The sequence below is a fragment of the Dromaius novaehollandiae genome, chromosome 3 (genome assembly GCF_036370855.1).
Source record: "Dromaius novaehollandiae isolate bDroNov1 chromosome 3, bDroNov1.hap1, whole genome shotgun sequence".
In the NCBI taxonomy this organism is placed as follows: domain Eukaryota; kingdom Metazoa; phylum Chordata; class Aves; order Casuariiformes; family Dromaiidae; genus Dromaius; species Dromaius novaehollandiae.
Genome location: NC_088100.1, coordinates 30,382,694 through 30,400,206, shown reverse-complemented (window position 1 = coordinate 30,400,206; position 17,513 = coordinate 30,382,694). Strand labels below are relative to the sequence as shown.

General features: G+C 38.6%; 1 protein-coding gene across 1 annotated transcript in view; it reads left to right on the top strand.

Annotated features, from left to right (window-relative positions):
* The window catches only part of EYS (eyes shut homolog), a 909,330-nt gene that overhangs the window by 234,937 nt on the left and 656,880 nt on the right, over positions 1-17,513 (top strand). Inside the window, exons 12-13 of the mRNA XM_064508633.1 lie at positions 5,810-5,923; positions 7,577-7,699. Of these exons, the coding sequence (XP_064364703.1) occupies positions 5,810-5,923; positions 7,577-7,699 (237 nt within the window). The remainder of the gene's footprint in view (positions 1-5,809; positions 5,924-7,576; positions 7,700-17,513) is intronic.

Below are 17,513 nucleotides of genomic sequence, written 5' to 3'. Positions count from 1 at the left end.
AATTTCTGAAAGTCTCAAAATGTCTATTTCAACATCAGTTAATCTCATTCTTCTGTCTTACTTATTAATTTCCACTTTCTTTTGACATGATCTTATCAGCTGACAGAAATCAGACTAGGCAAGTTGCCTCATATGTACTTCTAAGTGGAAGAGAGTCAGATTGGGTAGGACTAGCCTTGGAAGTAAAAGTGACTGTCTATGAGATCAGGATAGCTTTAAACTCGGTGAATTGTGAACTCTTATCACAGCATAGAGCTCAGCCTGGGTTGCACCACTTGTTTAGGTGCTCCATATCAGCAGCTCTCCCATAAAGAGGAGTGAGCTGCTCTAGCTATGCTGCGTGCCAGCTGTATCAGGCCTAGTAAGTTTAAAGTTAGCTCATATACATAATCAGACTTTTTGGATAGCATGTAGCTCAGTTGCCAAATTATCCCACTTGGGAGCATATGCAAGCTCTTCTGGAGCTACATAATTTTGAAAAAACAGGATCTTCAGGAAAAAAAATACAATTTCAGAGTTACTATTGTTGATGTCAACAGACCTGTCCATGGCCTGCCATCCTAAGGAGGCATGGACTCTTCAGCTTTGTGGAAACTGCATATATTGGTCATGTGTTGACTGCAGTGTTTGTTTACAGGTAATGATCATTATCAGAAGTGGTTTGAAAACATTCACTTCCTAATATCAGTGCTTACATATAAAATCACTTGTGACTATGAATGAATTGGGATATTTGGTTGTTTTGACTTTCTTTCATTGCTCTTTCCCCCGCCATGGTCAAGTGTTAATATGATACTTGTCTTGGCAATTAGATCATCAAACATTTTAACAATATCAGATATGATCCACAACTTCAGCAGTTTAAATAGGTGTAACTTTGTGCTTTTCCAAGCTCTATTCCTGGCAAAATACAAAGTTGTTATGAAAAATGAGAGAAAGGGCCTGAAATAAAAAGTAGGTCAGTATGGAATATTCGAAACACAACACTTACTTAGAAATAATCAGCCACTCAATCATAAATTAGACAATGACTGGCAAGGCCTCAGTTCAGCAAAAAATGATCCATGTTTTGGAAGATCTCAAAACAGCATCAGTCAGCAGTACCATACGATTACAGAAAAAATACTTCACAAGAGAATGTCAGCATTTGTTGGGCTCTTTCAAGCAGTTACAGAGAATTTGTAACACCCTCTTTTTTCTTTTATGAGTTATACAATTTCATGAAGGATCACACCAATCTTCTAAAAATGGAAATAAATGCAAAGACCCTACACATGCAGGAATAAACTGCACAATTAAAAATCTGAAACAGCTGTTGAGATTGTAGTTCTGCAGGGGGGCATTCAGGAGTCATAGGGTGATTCAAGCTGGACATGATTCACAAACATCACGTAGTTGCAAAAAAAATAACAAATACTGTTCTGAGAAGTGTAATGTATAATACAGATTGTACGTCATGGCCTGAGTTGGAATGTTGTATTATACCTGAGTGCAGGAATAGAAAAGACAGGAGCCTGACCCATCAGAGATCTAATGAGTGAGACCTATGAAGAAATGCAGAAGGGAATGTTTATTTTTTTCTTTAGCTACAGACAAAAGACTGATACGAAACATCAGTCATGATATTTAAAAAAACCAAGATATGTAAAAAGCTACAAAGAGAAGGGAAATCAATTATTTTCCACATCCCCTGAGAATAAGACAGAAGGGTTTATGGAGTTAAGGAAGCATAATTTAAAGAAAATCTGTGGGAATAGTGAAGACAGAGGCTACTGTTGTATAGGGACAGTGGACCATGTCCCCAACAAAACTTTATTCAGGATCATGTTGGTAAAATCTGTCTGCATTATTTTCTTCCTGAATTTAGCATGGGCAGTGGTGACAAGCCCAGTGCCACAACACATAGGGCTAGCAAGCACACTGTACCTGCACAGTGATTTTCAGTGGGGGCAGAGGCACAGAGATCTCCTGCAGTTAAAACACAAGTGAACTGCCAGTGAGTGGCAAGTTACCACAATTACTTCAACTCACTATCCTCTTCATAACCAGACATTTTAAAGAACAAGTTAGAGCAGGTGCTGCCAGGAGTGTGAGGTGTGCCTCTCTGAGACTGAAGGCTGGAACACAGCAGAAGCCTTGCCTAGGGAAGGGTGCTGTGGCAGAGGCACCGAGCTGACCAAGGAAGGAGCTGAGGAAGGAGGTGAGCAGACTACGGCATATCAAGGAGGAAACACAGGAGATCAACAGGTTCTTTGCAGAAGCCAGAGCCCAAAACTCATGTTGCAAGGAATAAAGGACTGATAGAGGCTACGCTCAAATCAATACAGGTTGGAGACTCCACTATGGAGGAGGCTGGAGGCTTATGACTTCTGGCAGAAAGAAGGCGGCTCTCCCTTGATTTATGGCCGTGGTAATAGGTGAAGAGGCAAAATTCTCTGTGGAAAGCATTTGGGCCAGCTGAGCCTAGTCCTTGTGTTGATACTAAGAAAAAGTGGTGAGTCTTAGTTGTGGAGACTGCCTTCTGTGAGACAGACACATCTGCCAGTCAGACTTGCTGACCTGGGGGACTTCTGTTGCTTATCAAGGGCTTGAATCCAAGATGATGCAGAGACTCTCAAGGCTTGCCTGGCCTTCATACTCATAACCACCCTTGCCGCTTATCCAGTTTGCATCTCTTTTGTGGCAACAGTACTGCCAAGGGAGACCTTAAGTCTATCAAAGACAAGTACAGGGAGCTGGGAGGCGAGAGTAAAGGGTACCTGGTGCCAGTGGTGTTCTGGATCCTGATGGTCGAAGAGAGATGCTAGGGTAGGAACAGATGTATCTTGTATGTCAGTTCGTGGTTGTGTAGATGGTGTCACAGGTAGGGTTTTGTCTTTACAATCACAGGACTCTCTAAGTGAACAAGCAGCACTGTTCATGCTGGAACACTGCATATTTTTCATGGTTCATGTTGCAAGCATCTACATTGGTGGCCCCAGTAGCTTGGCAGTCCATATCACATACTATCTTGCTGTAAATTTTTCACTCTTCAGAAAAGGTAACCAGGATGCCAATACTGATATTGAAACAAGGCATTTAGACTGGGCCATGTGTGAGAGAGCTTGTCTACATTCAACTGAAATGAACTGGACATGGATATGTATTTGAGACTGCATGAAGGGTTAACACAATCTTAAGCTTGCTCCCATGCTGTACCTCTTCCTGGAAGCAAAGTTACATCCAAATATTTCAGATCTTAGTTTATTTTTGATCCTAAATATGGGCTTAAGGGCTACATTTAAAATATAATATTAGATAAAGTCAAATGCACTAAAAATCGGTATGAATATACATAACAGATTAATGAGCAAACTTGATTAGTAAAGTACAAGCTAACTTCGACAAATTTAGTTCAGAATTTGAATGCTCTATAATAATATTATGATACTTCCACTTTTTGCAGAATGAAGTCTGTTATCAAATAGTAAAATGGTGGGAAAATAAAGCTCATTGGAACTTAGGCCTACAGAGGATGTCCTAGGCTACTGAGACCGGTTCATAGGACAAAAAAACTAACCTGAAAGGGACAGTGTGGAGTTCCCCGGTTCAACGATAACAGCACTCCAACCTGAACAGCACTGCTCATCATCCTATAGTGGAATATATAACAACGAATTTAGGACATCATGTTCTCTTAACCAAAAATCTATTCCCTGGATATGAAAGATCATTTTGAATGTTTAATAATGTATCCTCCCAAAAAGTAACAACGAGTGATATTTCAAAATATAACAGTATGGCTAGCAATGCTGGTAAATTTTACCAGCTATGAAAGTAACACAGGAATTACAGTTTACCTGATATTAATCTGCATGTTTTAGACCCTACCATGAACATATAAATTATTCTAGACATATTGTGTACATGCTCTTTGATAGTTAGGTAGCGTCAGGGGAAATATACGATACCTAGCACTACAGTTTTGGAGATCTCTAATTTCATGCAATGAAAATGATAATAATCTAAATAATAGTAATTGTATGGTACCTTCTAAAAAAGTTTGTGTGTATTCAGTGTAAGACAAAACTGAAAACTCGATTCTTTGAAAGCATGTCTAATATCTGTCTTCACTTGTATTCTGTGCAGGTTGTGCTGCCAATCTTATATTAGAATTCATAAATAAATTCTGCAAAAAAGAGAGAAAAGGACTCACACATTGATCACACTGGGACACTCCATTATTTATCTGCATTTGTTGTTATTTTGCTGACACAACTATCAACAACAATTCAATACAAATTATATTTTCTGGTATTCACAAATACATCATAGACTGACATTTCATCATGATTCTGAAGGCTTTTGAATTTGCTTTCTAAATGAAATAAGGTTCTAGAGACATTAAAAACTGACATAAAAATCGGAAGGAAAGACACAAAATCATTTGACTTTCCTAACATATAGAATTGTTTTAATTTATTGATTTAGTTTGATTTGCTAGTTTTAAAATATTTTTACAGAAAATACTTAAATTGGTCAATTTTTGCTTTTCATAAATATACATCTGTTTAGAGATGTGGGGCATGCCTTCATTATACATCTTTCACAATTCATGTCCTGAGAACCTAATATAAAAAGAATGCTTTTTCTCTACTCAGATAATTACTTTAAGGTGTGTGGAAAGATATTGAATAAATGAAAAGAAGAAAAAGATTTGGATAGGAACGCTTTCGTTTTATACATGGAAATTATTATTTTTTTAATTTTAGTAACAATGAAGACCTGATTTATTTTCATCTTTTCATCAAACTGTGAAACAGCTTGCTTGTAGTCACTAAGTTTATATCAACCATATGTTAAAAATTAGCTGCAGAATTCAATGTAAAAATTATATATATTTATATATATATATAAGCTTTTGAGGTGTGCATGGATTACTAATCTAGTTCTACCCATTATTTGTGTAATGCTTTAAAAAAAAATGCCTTGAGCAGGAGTAGCAACTTTATTGAGTTTCACTCTTCAATGGAATGTGCTAATGGTTGTGCAAAGATCAGTAGCAATATCTGGGATGAACACAGAACAAAGTTATATGTCAAAGTACACCCAAAAACTGAGAAAATCAAGATGCCTATTCCTCTTGTAGGTTTGTCTTTGGATTTTTTGTTTAATGATGTCTATTTTCCTTCTTCTAGCAACATACAGCATCCTCATGTATTTTACTTAAGCTATATAATTCACACATGGTGAAGATCTGAGGTGTTGTATTGCATATATTTGTTATGCCTCATGCAGACTCTGTATGTTTTTACTCCTCCTCTCCATAGCTGAAAGCACCAGACAATGGAACAGATATAATTGATGAACTGTCTCTTATATTAACATAGCAAAATTCACAAAAGGTATCATAAAAATATTAAAGTGAGTCTAATACAAGCAGAACGCTTGAAAATGTGTATATTATTTCCATACAGCTATGAATGTCTTCCCAGTTTCTGGATGTCAAACTGCAGTATTTTCTTAAGGCAAAGTGAACTGAATGTGTTTCTAGTATCAATGAAACTTTTGCAATACTATTGAAAATGGTGCTATTGCTATTATTCCAGGAATAAAGAAATATATTTTTAATATTGAATAAGAAATGTGTGAGATTTAATTTTTCATTAGTAAAATAGAGGAATTCTGACTTCCAGTTTCTGCATGCAGTGGAGTCTCTATTCTACTATCTCGTGGTTTTAATTACAAAAGAGCATTTGGAATAAAAGTTTCATGTTAATAGCACACATAAAGATAAAGAAAACCAAAGATTATCTTGCTTTCTTTATAGGTTTTTCAGGCCAGTATTGTGAAATAGAAATGAATGAATGTGATTCAGCTCCCTGCTTGAATGGTGCTGTCTGTCAGAATGATGTCAACAGCTATGTTTGTTTTTGCCCTGAAGGTAAGTTGTTCAAAATAATTTATTTTTATTATTTGTGACAATTTGCAAAATTGCCTGCAGTCTGCAAAACATCTTCTTGACAGTCTTCAAAACCATTGTTAAAATTTCTTTTCTAAGAAAATAAATTATTCTTTCTGAAGTCTCATTTGCATCTTTGTCCATCAAGGCACCCAATAAAACAAACACTCTCATAAAGAATGGAGACAGATATGTTGGTAAGTGCTATTTTTAGCTGACAAAATATTCACAATTTTAACAATGCCTGAATAAGTGAACAAAGCACTTGGTTTTCCTTGGTCTCAAGGAAAAAGTAGTTCAAGGAAAAGCTGAAGTGCTTTAAATGATTTAAACTTACAGTGTCTTTCTGAGATACTTTCCCAAACAGGTTCCTTCTGAATATTTTTTATGATTCTTTCAACTATTTTTAGTGAAAAAGAAGAGTCAAGATTGTGGTTTATAATCTGGTAGTTTGTTTCTGCATTTTAAACTTTCTTATACTTCCTTGTTTTTAATCTTAGACAATACTATTTTGTATGTATGGATTGTTGGTGTGTTGATTTCCTAGCTTAAAATATTTTATATATCAGTACAAGCATTCTAATGATTATGATATCTTCATAAACTCATCATTAAAGAGGAAATTGCTACAAATAACTCTCGTAAGTACAGCCTCCATCATTAGTTAGTTTAAATTAAAAGCCAAAACAGGTATTGAAAGGCAGCTAAAAAATAAGCTTGGAAAAGATCATTCTGCTGTTTACTCTGCTTGACTAACTTCTATCATTTGAGTTAGAAAAATAAATCTCAGCATCCACACTGATAATTATGTGGTTTACTTGTTACTTGTGAGACATGGGTCTGATTAAACTCTGCAAATGAGAACTGTTACTATATATATTATTAATGAACTCAGGGTAATTCCTAAGTTTTATGACTTGGGGATCAGTGGAAATTGGTTCCATGGTCAGTTTGAGAAATTATGAGAATATGCCTTGCACTGAGGGTGCTGATAGCTTAACATTAGTCATGGTCTTCCTGCAGCCATGGCCTGTGACAGCACTAATGATAGTCATTTTGTAGCGTGACCATGAATTAGAATACATTTACAAGAGCATAAAATGTCAGATACTGGAGTGGACATTCTTCAGCAATCTCAAGTATAAGAAACCTTTTGCACTTCTTAGTTTGCTAAAAATCACAATTATATGTGAAACAAATAGATAAAAAGTGGAGAAGTAACTATTTGAGAGTTGATTTTTAAAACTATAATCAGACGGAAAAATCCAAGCACAACTTATGTTCTTCTGTAATGTTCTCAAAATGTGTACAGGGGCAGCAGATACATAGATTTTTAGATACATAGATGCATAGTCTCTGCTGAACAAAGGGTTCAACTTGTTTATGTAGATCCTGAATCCTAAATTTGTTCGTTCAATTGTTAGCTCTTTTAAAAATATATCTGATGGTCAGATGTAGTTTGTTACTGATAGACCAAAAAAAGCTTTTAGAAAGATAAGACTTCAAGATAATTTTCTTACAAGAGTAGATTGCTAACAATTTATTATTTAGGAAAAAAGGCCCAACCACATGCTATAGAAAGGAAGGTACAGGTGTAGTTGAATAATGCAGAGCTCTCTGTTTTTTCCAACCAAGGATTTGAAGGGCTGAACTGTGAAATCAACTTTGATGAGTGCATTTATGGCTTCTGTAAAAGCAATTCAACTTGTTTAGATCTGGTTGCAGACTACAGTTGTGTTTGTCCTCCAGGATTCACTGGTAAGATTTTTTTTAAAATCTGGATAAGACACTAAAAAGTTAAAATTATATTTCCTTTTCTGAAATTAAAGCAACTAAACTCTTCTTGATTGCATTTTGTTCAGTGTTTTAGTGTTGATAAAAATAAATTCAGCTCATTTCAGTGTTCTGTGCTATTGATAATCTGGTTTAATTTCCTTACTCATATGATGGAAACTGAAAGTAGTGTATATTCGGTTTGATTAATTCATGGAAAACAAAAACTATATTTTGCCTATAAAAAAAGTTCAGAAAATATCTAGTTTCTGAAAAATATCATCTCAAAATTTTCCAAGGTGAACAATGATAGTTGTAGTTGGTGTTTTTCTTCAGAGGAGCATGCCACAACCATGCTTTTTTTGTGATTCAGATAGAAATGAGAACACCATTTTAGCAACAGGACACTTTGTTCTCTTCCAAAAAGATGCCAGCACATCCTTATGATAAATAGCTTGTAAATTGCACAATTATTTGTGTGGCTAACAGGTTTAAGAAAATTGCTCTTGCATCAGGAGCAAGCCTTCATGACAGTACTCTATGCCAGAAGCAGCTAATAGGTTCATGGGGAAATCAATAAAACTGTCTCAAAAAATATGTCATCTTAACAACTAATACGCTGTGATGTCAGGGACTGGAACATACTGACTTTCAGTTGCTGTTCCAGAGCAGCAAATGGAGTAGCATTAGTCATGAGAGGTAATACGAAGACAAGCAGCAGCACCAAAAATTCTTAATCATTCACCATTTGCTGGGCAGTCTCAGAAATCATGCAAGATTAGCGGGCATCGTGTAAGAACCCAAACAGGCATGTACAGAGAGCTCAAAATCAATGGTGACCAATGGAGCAGGAAGAAAAAATGAGAGAGATCCATGTGGAGGAATGGAAGGTGCAGAAGAAGCGGGTAGAATGGTGAAAGACTGGAGACAAAATTAAGTTAGAAGAAAATAAAGCATTTCAGATTGATAGTAACACCAGTGATAGTTGGTTTTGGAGCAATTCGTATGTGTTTTGTCAATGGTTAAAAATAGGCAGATGGGACATAGTAATGTAAGATGATACACAAAAATTTAGAATCTGTGAAAGTGATAATAGTTACAATTCCCACAGATGTCTGTGATCTTGCTTGATTCTTGCCAACATATTCTAATATTATTCAGTATTGCAAAACTGAGATGTGCTCTATTTTCTGTAAGATCGTATTCTCCTTTTATTTTTTCTTTGATGACTGGCTTTGCTGTCATGAGTTTATATAGTGTATGCCTAGTTTGTGTTAATCATGAAAATAATGGAGGTGATCACAAAGTATTTGTTCACATTAACAGGAACATCTTTAATAAACTTTTAAAAGAATGAACTTAAAAATTCCTATCGGTATATTGCATGGATCAAAATGGAAAAATCTATAGTAGGTCCCCAAACCCAGTTTTAATTAAGGACTGCAGGAAAAACTGTTCCTTTGAAAGTACAGCTATTCTACTTTGGGATATGATGGGACCCACATTACAGAACTTGTAGGTGGTATAAGCTGAAGTGTGGGTCTCCCCAAAGCAGTCTGGAATATGATATGTTCTCCTTAGGAGGAACAGTTTATCCTAGAGTCACACTGGTGCAAACATTTTGCCAATAATATATCTGTTCCTTGAAATCCTTGAATTTCCAGATATGCCATTCCAAGACAAAAAGGAGTCAGGCTCTGTCAACAATAACATAGAGTACCAGTGACTTATGGGCAGATTTTAATGGATACCTTGAAGCCCACATGGAAGTCATACATGTACTTATGTGACTGGATAATAACATATTATTAAAAGCTCCGTTTCTTGCCTTTTTTCCTCTGCGTGAGGGAGTTTTCACAATTCCTGTGCTATTGATCTCACTTTGTATTGGCTTTTTTTCTGAGACAGGAGAGCTCCCACAGCAAAACAGATCAGCTAGTGCAGTGATTGACTTGATCAAATAGAAATGGCCAAACTGGAAGTGGGGATGAGGGTCTTCCTGATTACATTGAATACTTTCATCTGTCCTCATGCTCTTTGCCTAATATATGCACAACCACTATGGATATCAGGTCCACTCTCCCCAGGCCTTCCTACAACTTCTTCATCCTCTCAAGAAAAAAACGCCAAAATACTCTCTGACACCAAATACTGAATGTTTGAGCTTATATCTTCCAAGAAAAAGAAACAATGACAAAAGAATGGTATCTACCAGTATGCTGATTTGATATAGGATTTACTGAAGATTTCAGTACCTTGCAGCTGGTTGAATTTTGTTTGGCTGTTCACCTATGGGACTCTTCGTGTTCCACATACTTCCGACACAAACATCCCTGGAGGATTTTGCCACAATGACAGTGTTACACTCAAAATCTTTTTAAGGGCAAAAGGAAACATGCTATATACAGAAGAATATATTGTTAGTCCAGTTAACATTTAAGCAGTCAAGTAACCCATATTATGTAATTAATACAGAAAAGCCTCATGAACAATACAGTTAAAATTGTTATGCAAGAGAGCTTACTCATGTCTACGCCTTTTGTCTGATGTTACACTCACCCTGCCAGCGCTCCTGGGGGTCTGAGGGTCGACAGTCGCAGTCTTCCCAGGAAGCAGTGGGTGTTCATGCGTTAGTCACCTGCATCCTGCAGGCTTTCTCAAGAGGACCATGATGTTCACAGTGAAGGCTCCTTCCTCCTCTGTCCAGGTCCGCTGGGGTTTCTCCTCACCCCCCTCCCCCTCACAGGCTGCCCCCCTGCCCCTTGGGGGGGCTGCGAGGTGCGGGGTGACAGCAGCCCCACCCCGCGCACACAAAGGGCTATTGTTTGCCAGGCAGCGACTGCTGGGGGTGTCACCCCCTCCCCGGAGGGGCCCGGCCAGGCGCTGGCACTGAGGATGGAGCTGGAACTGGAGCTGGAGCTGGGGCACGGCACAGCAGGCAGCAGCCCCTGGGCCCCTGCATGGCCACAGCAGCTGCAGCCTCCTGAAGGTAACGGCAAAAGTTGTACGGTATTTACTGGGCTACAACAGTTAGCTCTGATGAAGCACAAATTAGGAAGTTCCTCAACTGATCTGGTAACACCCTGTGGACCATGTCTCCAAGTCTTCTCAGGAGACTTCATCAAAGAAGTGAAATTTGGAAAAGTCCTGTAAGTGGATAGAGATGGTCGTCTTTTGTTTTTTCAGTTTTTTCAAATGCAGTCTGTTAAATGGCATTTCTAAATTAAGTTTAGCTTCAGCATCCAAACTGGTTCAAAAACTGTATTAGGCCCAGACACTTGCTTGTCTTGCAGCTCACTAGCACTGTGATGGATGTGACAACTCCTTGGTGTGTCCGTGCGTGTACAACGTGTGAACATATCCTGTGTTGAGAAGGCTGTGCTGGATGGGAAGGAACAAGTTGCCCACCTGAGGGAGCCCCGCTGAGCCGGAGGGGCTCCTTCCTTCCCGGGGAGCTGTGGCAGTGCAGGCAGGGTTGCTGCCAGGCAGCATGGGCAGGCCCCGGGTGCAAGGGCAGCTCTCGCTCCATGGAGAAAGCCAGCAAGAATGCAAGGACAACCTGCACGTCCCGGAGGGAGCAGGGAGCTTGCTTGCCGCTTCTGCTACCACGTGAAGTCTTTATTGTTAAAATCAGAAGTGCCTCAGCTCTGGGAGCTTTGGGAGCCGGTGCCTCGACTTTGCTTTACTCTCAGCAAGCTAGTCAAATGAAGGGGAGCAGTTCCTGAGGAAAAGCCTTTATCTTGGTATTATGTCAAAGCTTGCTCTCAAATGCCCTCTTGTGGGAGTCGATATACACCAGCTCACTACAATAGTCCCACAGCATGGAGGGCTACTGGGCAGATGGCAGCACTGCCACCTCGTCCCCTCACTGTGTTTTGTTCACCTTGGTAGATGAGAGGGGATTCATAAGCACCTGGCCGTTAAGATAGGTAGAGGCTGTCCACATTCACAAATCTGGCCAGGTTTAGGTGCTCGGCACATCCAGATTCTGCTAATTCTGGGCATTATCAGAAACTGAAGATACTGCAGCTAGGGAATTTTAATGTTGAATACTATTACACCTTTACTACCTTAAGTACTTGCAGATACCTTGAATCAAACATAAAGTCAGGGAGTTTGGTGTGGAATTTACCAGTGATACGGATGGAGGAACTAATTTTATGAGGTGTAAGCTACTGACCGTTTTCATTATTAACTGGCCCCTGAATAGCACTAATATTTATAATTCAGGAAATTTATTATTTATTTTACTCATCACATATATCCACCAGTCATACCATAGTTAAGAGTAATTGTTATGTTTCCATCAGGTTGCTGTAGGATTTAGCACTGAATTTTGTTGTAATTTATATGCATGAGATGCTTAATCTGACTTCCTCATTTCAGTCATGGGCCATATCAATTCTTTGTCTTGCTTTATAAAATGTGTGCAACATGATCCTCGTTTTCGGCTTTGGCTGTCTCTCATTCATGATTATCATGAGACAGTATGTAGCAGCTGTCAAAATACACCATCAGTCGTATGTTGATTTAAACAAGTCTGCAGGCTTTACACAGCAATATAAATAAACTTTCTAGCCTTTCTAATATGCTTCCTGAGGATAAAACCTATATATTTTTCTCTGGTATGTCTCATACTATGGGCTGTGGGAATCCTACCGAAGCTATTGTAGCTAAACAAGCGATCCCTGCAACACTGAGCGTGTGTAAACCAAGATTATAAAAGGCTGTGCAGTGTCCACTGGCTCCACTCGTTCCATCATCAGGCAAACTGAAAAGGGTGATGCCTTTTTTTTTGGTGCTTTCAAAAATCTTTTCCAGTGTGTTTGCTTTCTAAGGTTTGTTTTCAGGGAGCCTGCTACAGCTGCTCTATTTTATACACTTTTGGGGACGTTTTTAGTTAATGTCAGAACCATCGCACAGTTTAAAACCACTGCATCACTTAATCTTCAGTTCCACGTGAACCGTCTCCAGTCCTGTCCTCAGTGACTCAAATGAAGGAGTCAGTGTCAGAAATATATTGGTTCTTGCCCATTTTTTGAGTCAGTCATATATACTGAGCCTTCAGTGCATCTCATGCGTCAGGTTATTGTCCCACAGTCTTGGCCCTTACAGAAGCAGGCCAAAAGCCCCGTATTCTTTTCTCTACGACCCCAAGGACTGAGTTCATATAAATAACATTCCTGCTTCCAGCCTCTGCTTAGAGGGCTAGCATTTTTCAAACCACCCTAAAATCTGGAAACAGGAGACTTCGCAGGGACTGGAGGGTTCTGCTGGCTCCTGGCCAGCAGCTCTGACTCACCGCCGGCCCGAGGCTGGCGTCCCCCCGCCGCATGGCTGCCGGCTTTCCACGGCTCTCCACAAGGCTGGTTGCCTGGGGTGGGCTTCTCACCACTAGCTGTACGAACTAAACGCTCCCTGAAACAAACAGGATTTATTCAGGTGTGGAAATGTGTTCCGTGTATATTCCTGTGGTTATTAGAGAAAGTTTATCTTCGTGCTTTATGTTCAAGTATGCCTGATTCCCCGGGGATGAATCCAGGTTAGAACACAGAGCGGGAGAAAAGATTAGTGAAGTGCAGAAAAGTCTGGTTTCATCTATGCTATAAACTGCATTAAGTAAAAATTTTGATAAAATAATACACAAAAAAGTATTGAATTGCATGAAAGAAAAACAAATCAATTATAGTTCAATAACAATGTTTTTTCCAGTCAGCTAGAAATTAACCGTCTGTTTTTTATAAGAAAACAAATGACACATTTCTCTGATATCTCATCCAAAAATACTAAGCGTGATTTGTTAAAATTATGGTAATAGTGAATAGTAACAGTTCGAACCATCTGAGAAAAAGATATGTTAATTCTTCAATCAAAAATTTAATTAGTTTATATGGGATTTACTTTATCATTGCTCTACCACAGGTGTTATGAGATTATTTTCCTATTTCAGTTTATCCCCTTTATTTTAGATATAATTTTTTTTTCAATAGTGATGCCAATTGGCATGCATAGTATAATGTATTTAGAACATGTATGAATATCTTTCTGGGCGTGACTGTGTATTTAATTTATTTTAGATAAGTAGGAACCTAATCATTTAAAATGAAGAGGCTTATTTTTCAATAGAAAAAATGTTGTAGGTTGCTGCGAGGCCCTTATCAAATCAAAAATGGAAAGCAATCATCACTAGAAAAGCTCATGTTGTGATTAAAGCACAAGTGCAGGACTCTGGAAAACATGGTTGAAAATTCTTATATCTTCCTGAGTTATTGTGGGAATTTATCTAAACTTTCCTTAGCTTCGTGCTTTTGCTATAAACTCCTTTTTTGTCATTTTCTTTGCATTTGTTTTCTATTTATATTATACACAATTGAAGTCATGGATGACATCATAGTATGAATATTAATATGCCAGTAGAGTGAGAAGCATTTTTACTTCTGAGTGCACCTGTAAAATTAATATATTGATAATAAGAGGGAATTTCAAACTGCATCAGGATTTTTATTATAACTGCCTCAATTAGCCTGTTAGGAATCAGTTTTAATAATAATGCTTAAAAATAAGCACTTAGTAAGATGTAAGAAAATCCATCTCCAGCCAACTTGCCCCAGTGCACATTTTCTATCCCTCACTGGTATTCTGTTACTGAATTTGGGAAATGGCAGGAGCATCTTACAAAAGAATGGCTTCTTCTGGGTTTATTCTAGCAGACAGCTCCTCTTCTGAAAAAAACAAATACATTAACTAGTCTTGGACAAAATCTGATATTCAATACTGTCTTATCAATGCCAGCTAAACCTATAAGATTGTACCAGAGGTTTTGATACTAAATGATATTTCCCAGGATATCCTGGACTGTGCTTTTACAAGTGAAACAATTTACCTGCCTCTTTTTTGGCACTGCCATACTAGAAAAGACATGATACTATAAATTTTAGAAGGACCACGCTAACTGGTAGCCATATTTGGTGCCATCTTCAGGAGCGCGTCCAAACATTTGACTTTTTTTCTTCTTTATTTTTCAGCCTTTTTCTTCGTCCGGAATTTTTTCTTTTTTGGGGAGGGAAGGGGAAGGTGGGCATGTTTCAGTGTGAAACCAGTTCATTTTTCCCTCTTCTGTTCTTCCTTTCCTGAAATCTGCCAGTCATGGCTATCCAAATACAAACAATTATTTGCATATCTAGCCTCCTAGCCACTTTCATATTTGGAGGTCTGTGGAAGCATGTATTTTTCTGCTTCTTTCAGCACAACTCAGTCAAGGTCCTATTGCTTATATTGTAAGGCTAAAAAGCATTGCTAGATCTGTTGGTGCAGCCACTCTGGTGAGCTAGGCTGTATTGTTTCCTCTGGGGGAATATGGGTATCTGTAATGATGCAGTTAGAATCTTTTTATGTAGAAAAAGAAGAAAACACTTATACGTAAATTTGTTAGTGTAATTATAAGTTTTAATCGTAAAACCAAAAAACCCAGGTTTATCAGCCAAGTTACAGTGATACTAGTACTCAAAGATCTTATGGCTTGGTCCTAAAGGTCCTAAGGTTGATGGCACCAGTCTTCCCCAAAGAGAAAGGATGAGGGGCTGCAGTGACTTACCTGTTCCCTGAGTTCTTCTCCTGACAGAGTGGGAAGCTGAGGAGGGGGGCTCTTCCTCTTCTGTGCCAGGAGGTGTGTGATATCAATGCAGATGATTTCTTTCTCCTCACCCAAGGAGCTTGGGGTCATTTTATATGTTTCCTAACATGCTTTACACCTTCTCAGGTCTGCAAATCAACAGAAGTTCTGATTTTACTGTATGTGAGACATTTTATGTATGTTAAGTACTTTTCTTTGTCCATTTTGTTACCCCTAAAACTGTTTTTGCCTGGCTCCTGTGTTTGCACTGCTATCAGTAACTGACCACAGGTGAGCTGTTAACAGCCCTGGGGTCCCCAGTAGCATCCTACACACACCTTCAGGGCATCTGCCCTCTCCCCTTTATACTGCATCCGTATTCTAGGGTCACATGTAGTTCATTCTCTGTAGCCTAACTACTTGTTATTCCTATCTGCATCATTATTATTAACAGTAAGCACTGTGTCACACGATTGTACAAAACTAAGCATTTTTTTCCTCAAATTTGCCTCCAAACAAATGAGGCAAGGTCCACCTGGCCATTAAGCAATTGTCGTTACAGATCAACAAGCTAAAACAAAACTCGAGGTAGGCTGAGACAACTCCTGAGGCCACTATTGTTAGTTTGATGCAGAACCTGTGGCCGGATATGAGCAGTGGCAATGCCCTACATAGTGGGCTGCAGGGCCACAGTGTTGGTGATGGGGACATCACCACATAGCCGGACTTACTGTGCTTACACCAGAGGTCTGCTGCAAGGAGTGCTGCCTGCCTGACAGGTAGTCTTCCCGGGACACCCCAGCACGCGTGTCCTGGCTGAGGATGGGACATACCCATTTCACATGGTAATGCAGATGCTCCACAGTTCGGCTCTCTTGTGGTGGGCTGTTGCTTCCAGAGAGTTGTATCTAGCTTGCGGTTCTCTGTTGAATTTTTCCCAGGAAAAAAAACTTCCCACAGAAACCTACAGGATAAGCGTATTTTTTCTGAAAGTCTTCTACGAACCTGTAGATTACTGGTTGCATAGCCTATGTTCGATCTGTATACCATAAGGAAGTTAATGTTGCCCATTAACCACCTTGTACTGAACCTAATTACTTAGTTGTGATTAAAGCACATGTTGAGTCCAAAAATATTCAGTCCTGATCTGAATACATGAAGAGAAGCCAGAATGTCACTAGCATTTTTTATAGTAATAATCATCACAAAATTTAAAGTTTATATTAAATATCTAATTTAATTTTTTTTCTTCAACTTCAAGCTATTGGGTCTCAATACCTTTTCTCCACAAAATGAAAAAGCCTGTTACTAGCCAAGTATTTTCTCCTTGTACAGACACTTATACACTGTAATCAAGTCATTTTTTTGGTTTTGTTTGTTCTAAATGAAACAGATGGAGCTCTTTAAACCTTTGCCGACAGCATGCTTTCTTCAGTCACTGAATAAATTGTGTAGCTTTTTCTGCATCCTTCCACTTATTTTTAAATATACAAGGCTTAGAACTGTGTGAAACATTCTAACCTGTTTCATACGGAGGTAAAATGACCCTACACATAAATATTCTTTCCAGTCTTTTTAATACATCTGAGGGGGTGTTTTTTGTCACAGCATTGCACTGTAGCTCATTTGCTGAGTTAGTCCTCAGCAGTCCTTTCCAAACCTCATTATTGTTTCCTTGTATACAGTTCAGCTACAGTTCAGTAGCTGTAGCATGCACAGCTTTTCCTTGCTTGTATCTGACTGTTGCAAGTGACCGGAAGTGACTTTCACTATATTGAAAAATGCACTGCTTAACTAAACAGAAGTTACCAGATCTGAGCTATTGCGTATGCTTGCTCTCCTGTACCAGGGAGATACAGGAAAGGAATTGAGAATAGAAATGCAGAATGTGTTTAAAATTCAGTGTTGAAATAATAGAGCAAGAGCTTTACACATTCACCAACAGCCTAAGAGACTCAGGGAAGTATGAAGTAGCCCATTTGTCTCATTATGATTTTCTCAGCTGAATGACAAAACTTGGGGTGGGTGAATATAGGCTAGAAGTGCTGAGAGAGCTGTACTGCTCTCTCCATAACAGTAGAAATTCCCATCTATCCGTCTATAATTTCAACTCTGTACATTTAGGGTGTGCATGAAGAACATGTTTGTGTTTCCCTGCTAGTCCTGATATTTTGATTATGCCTCACA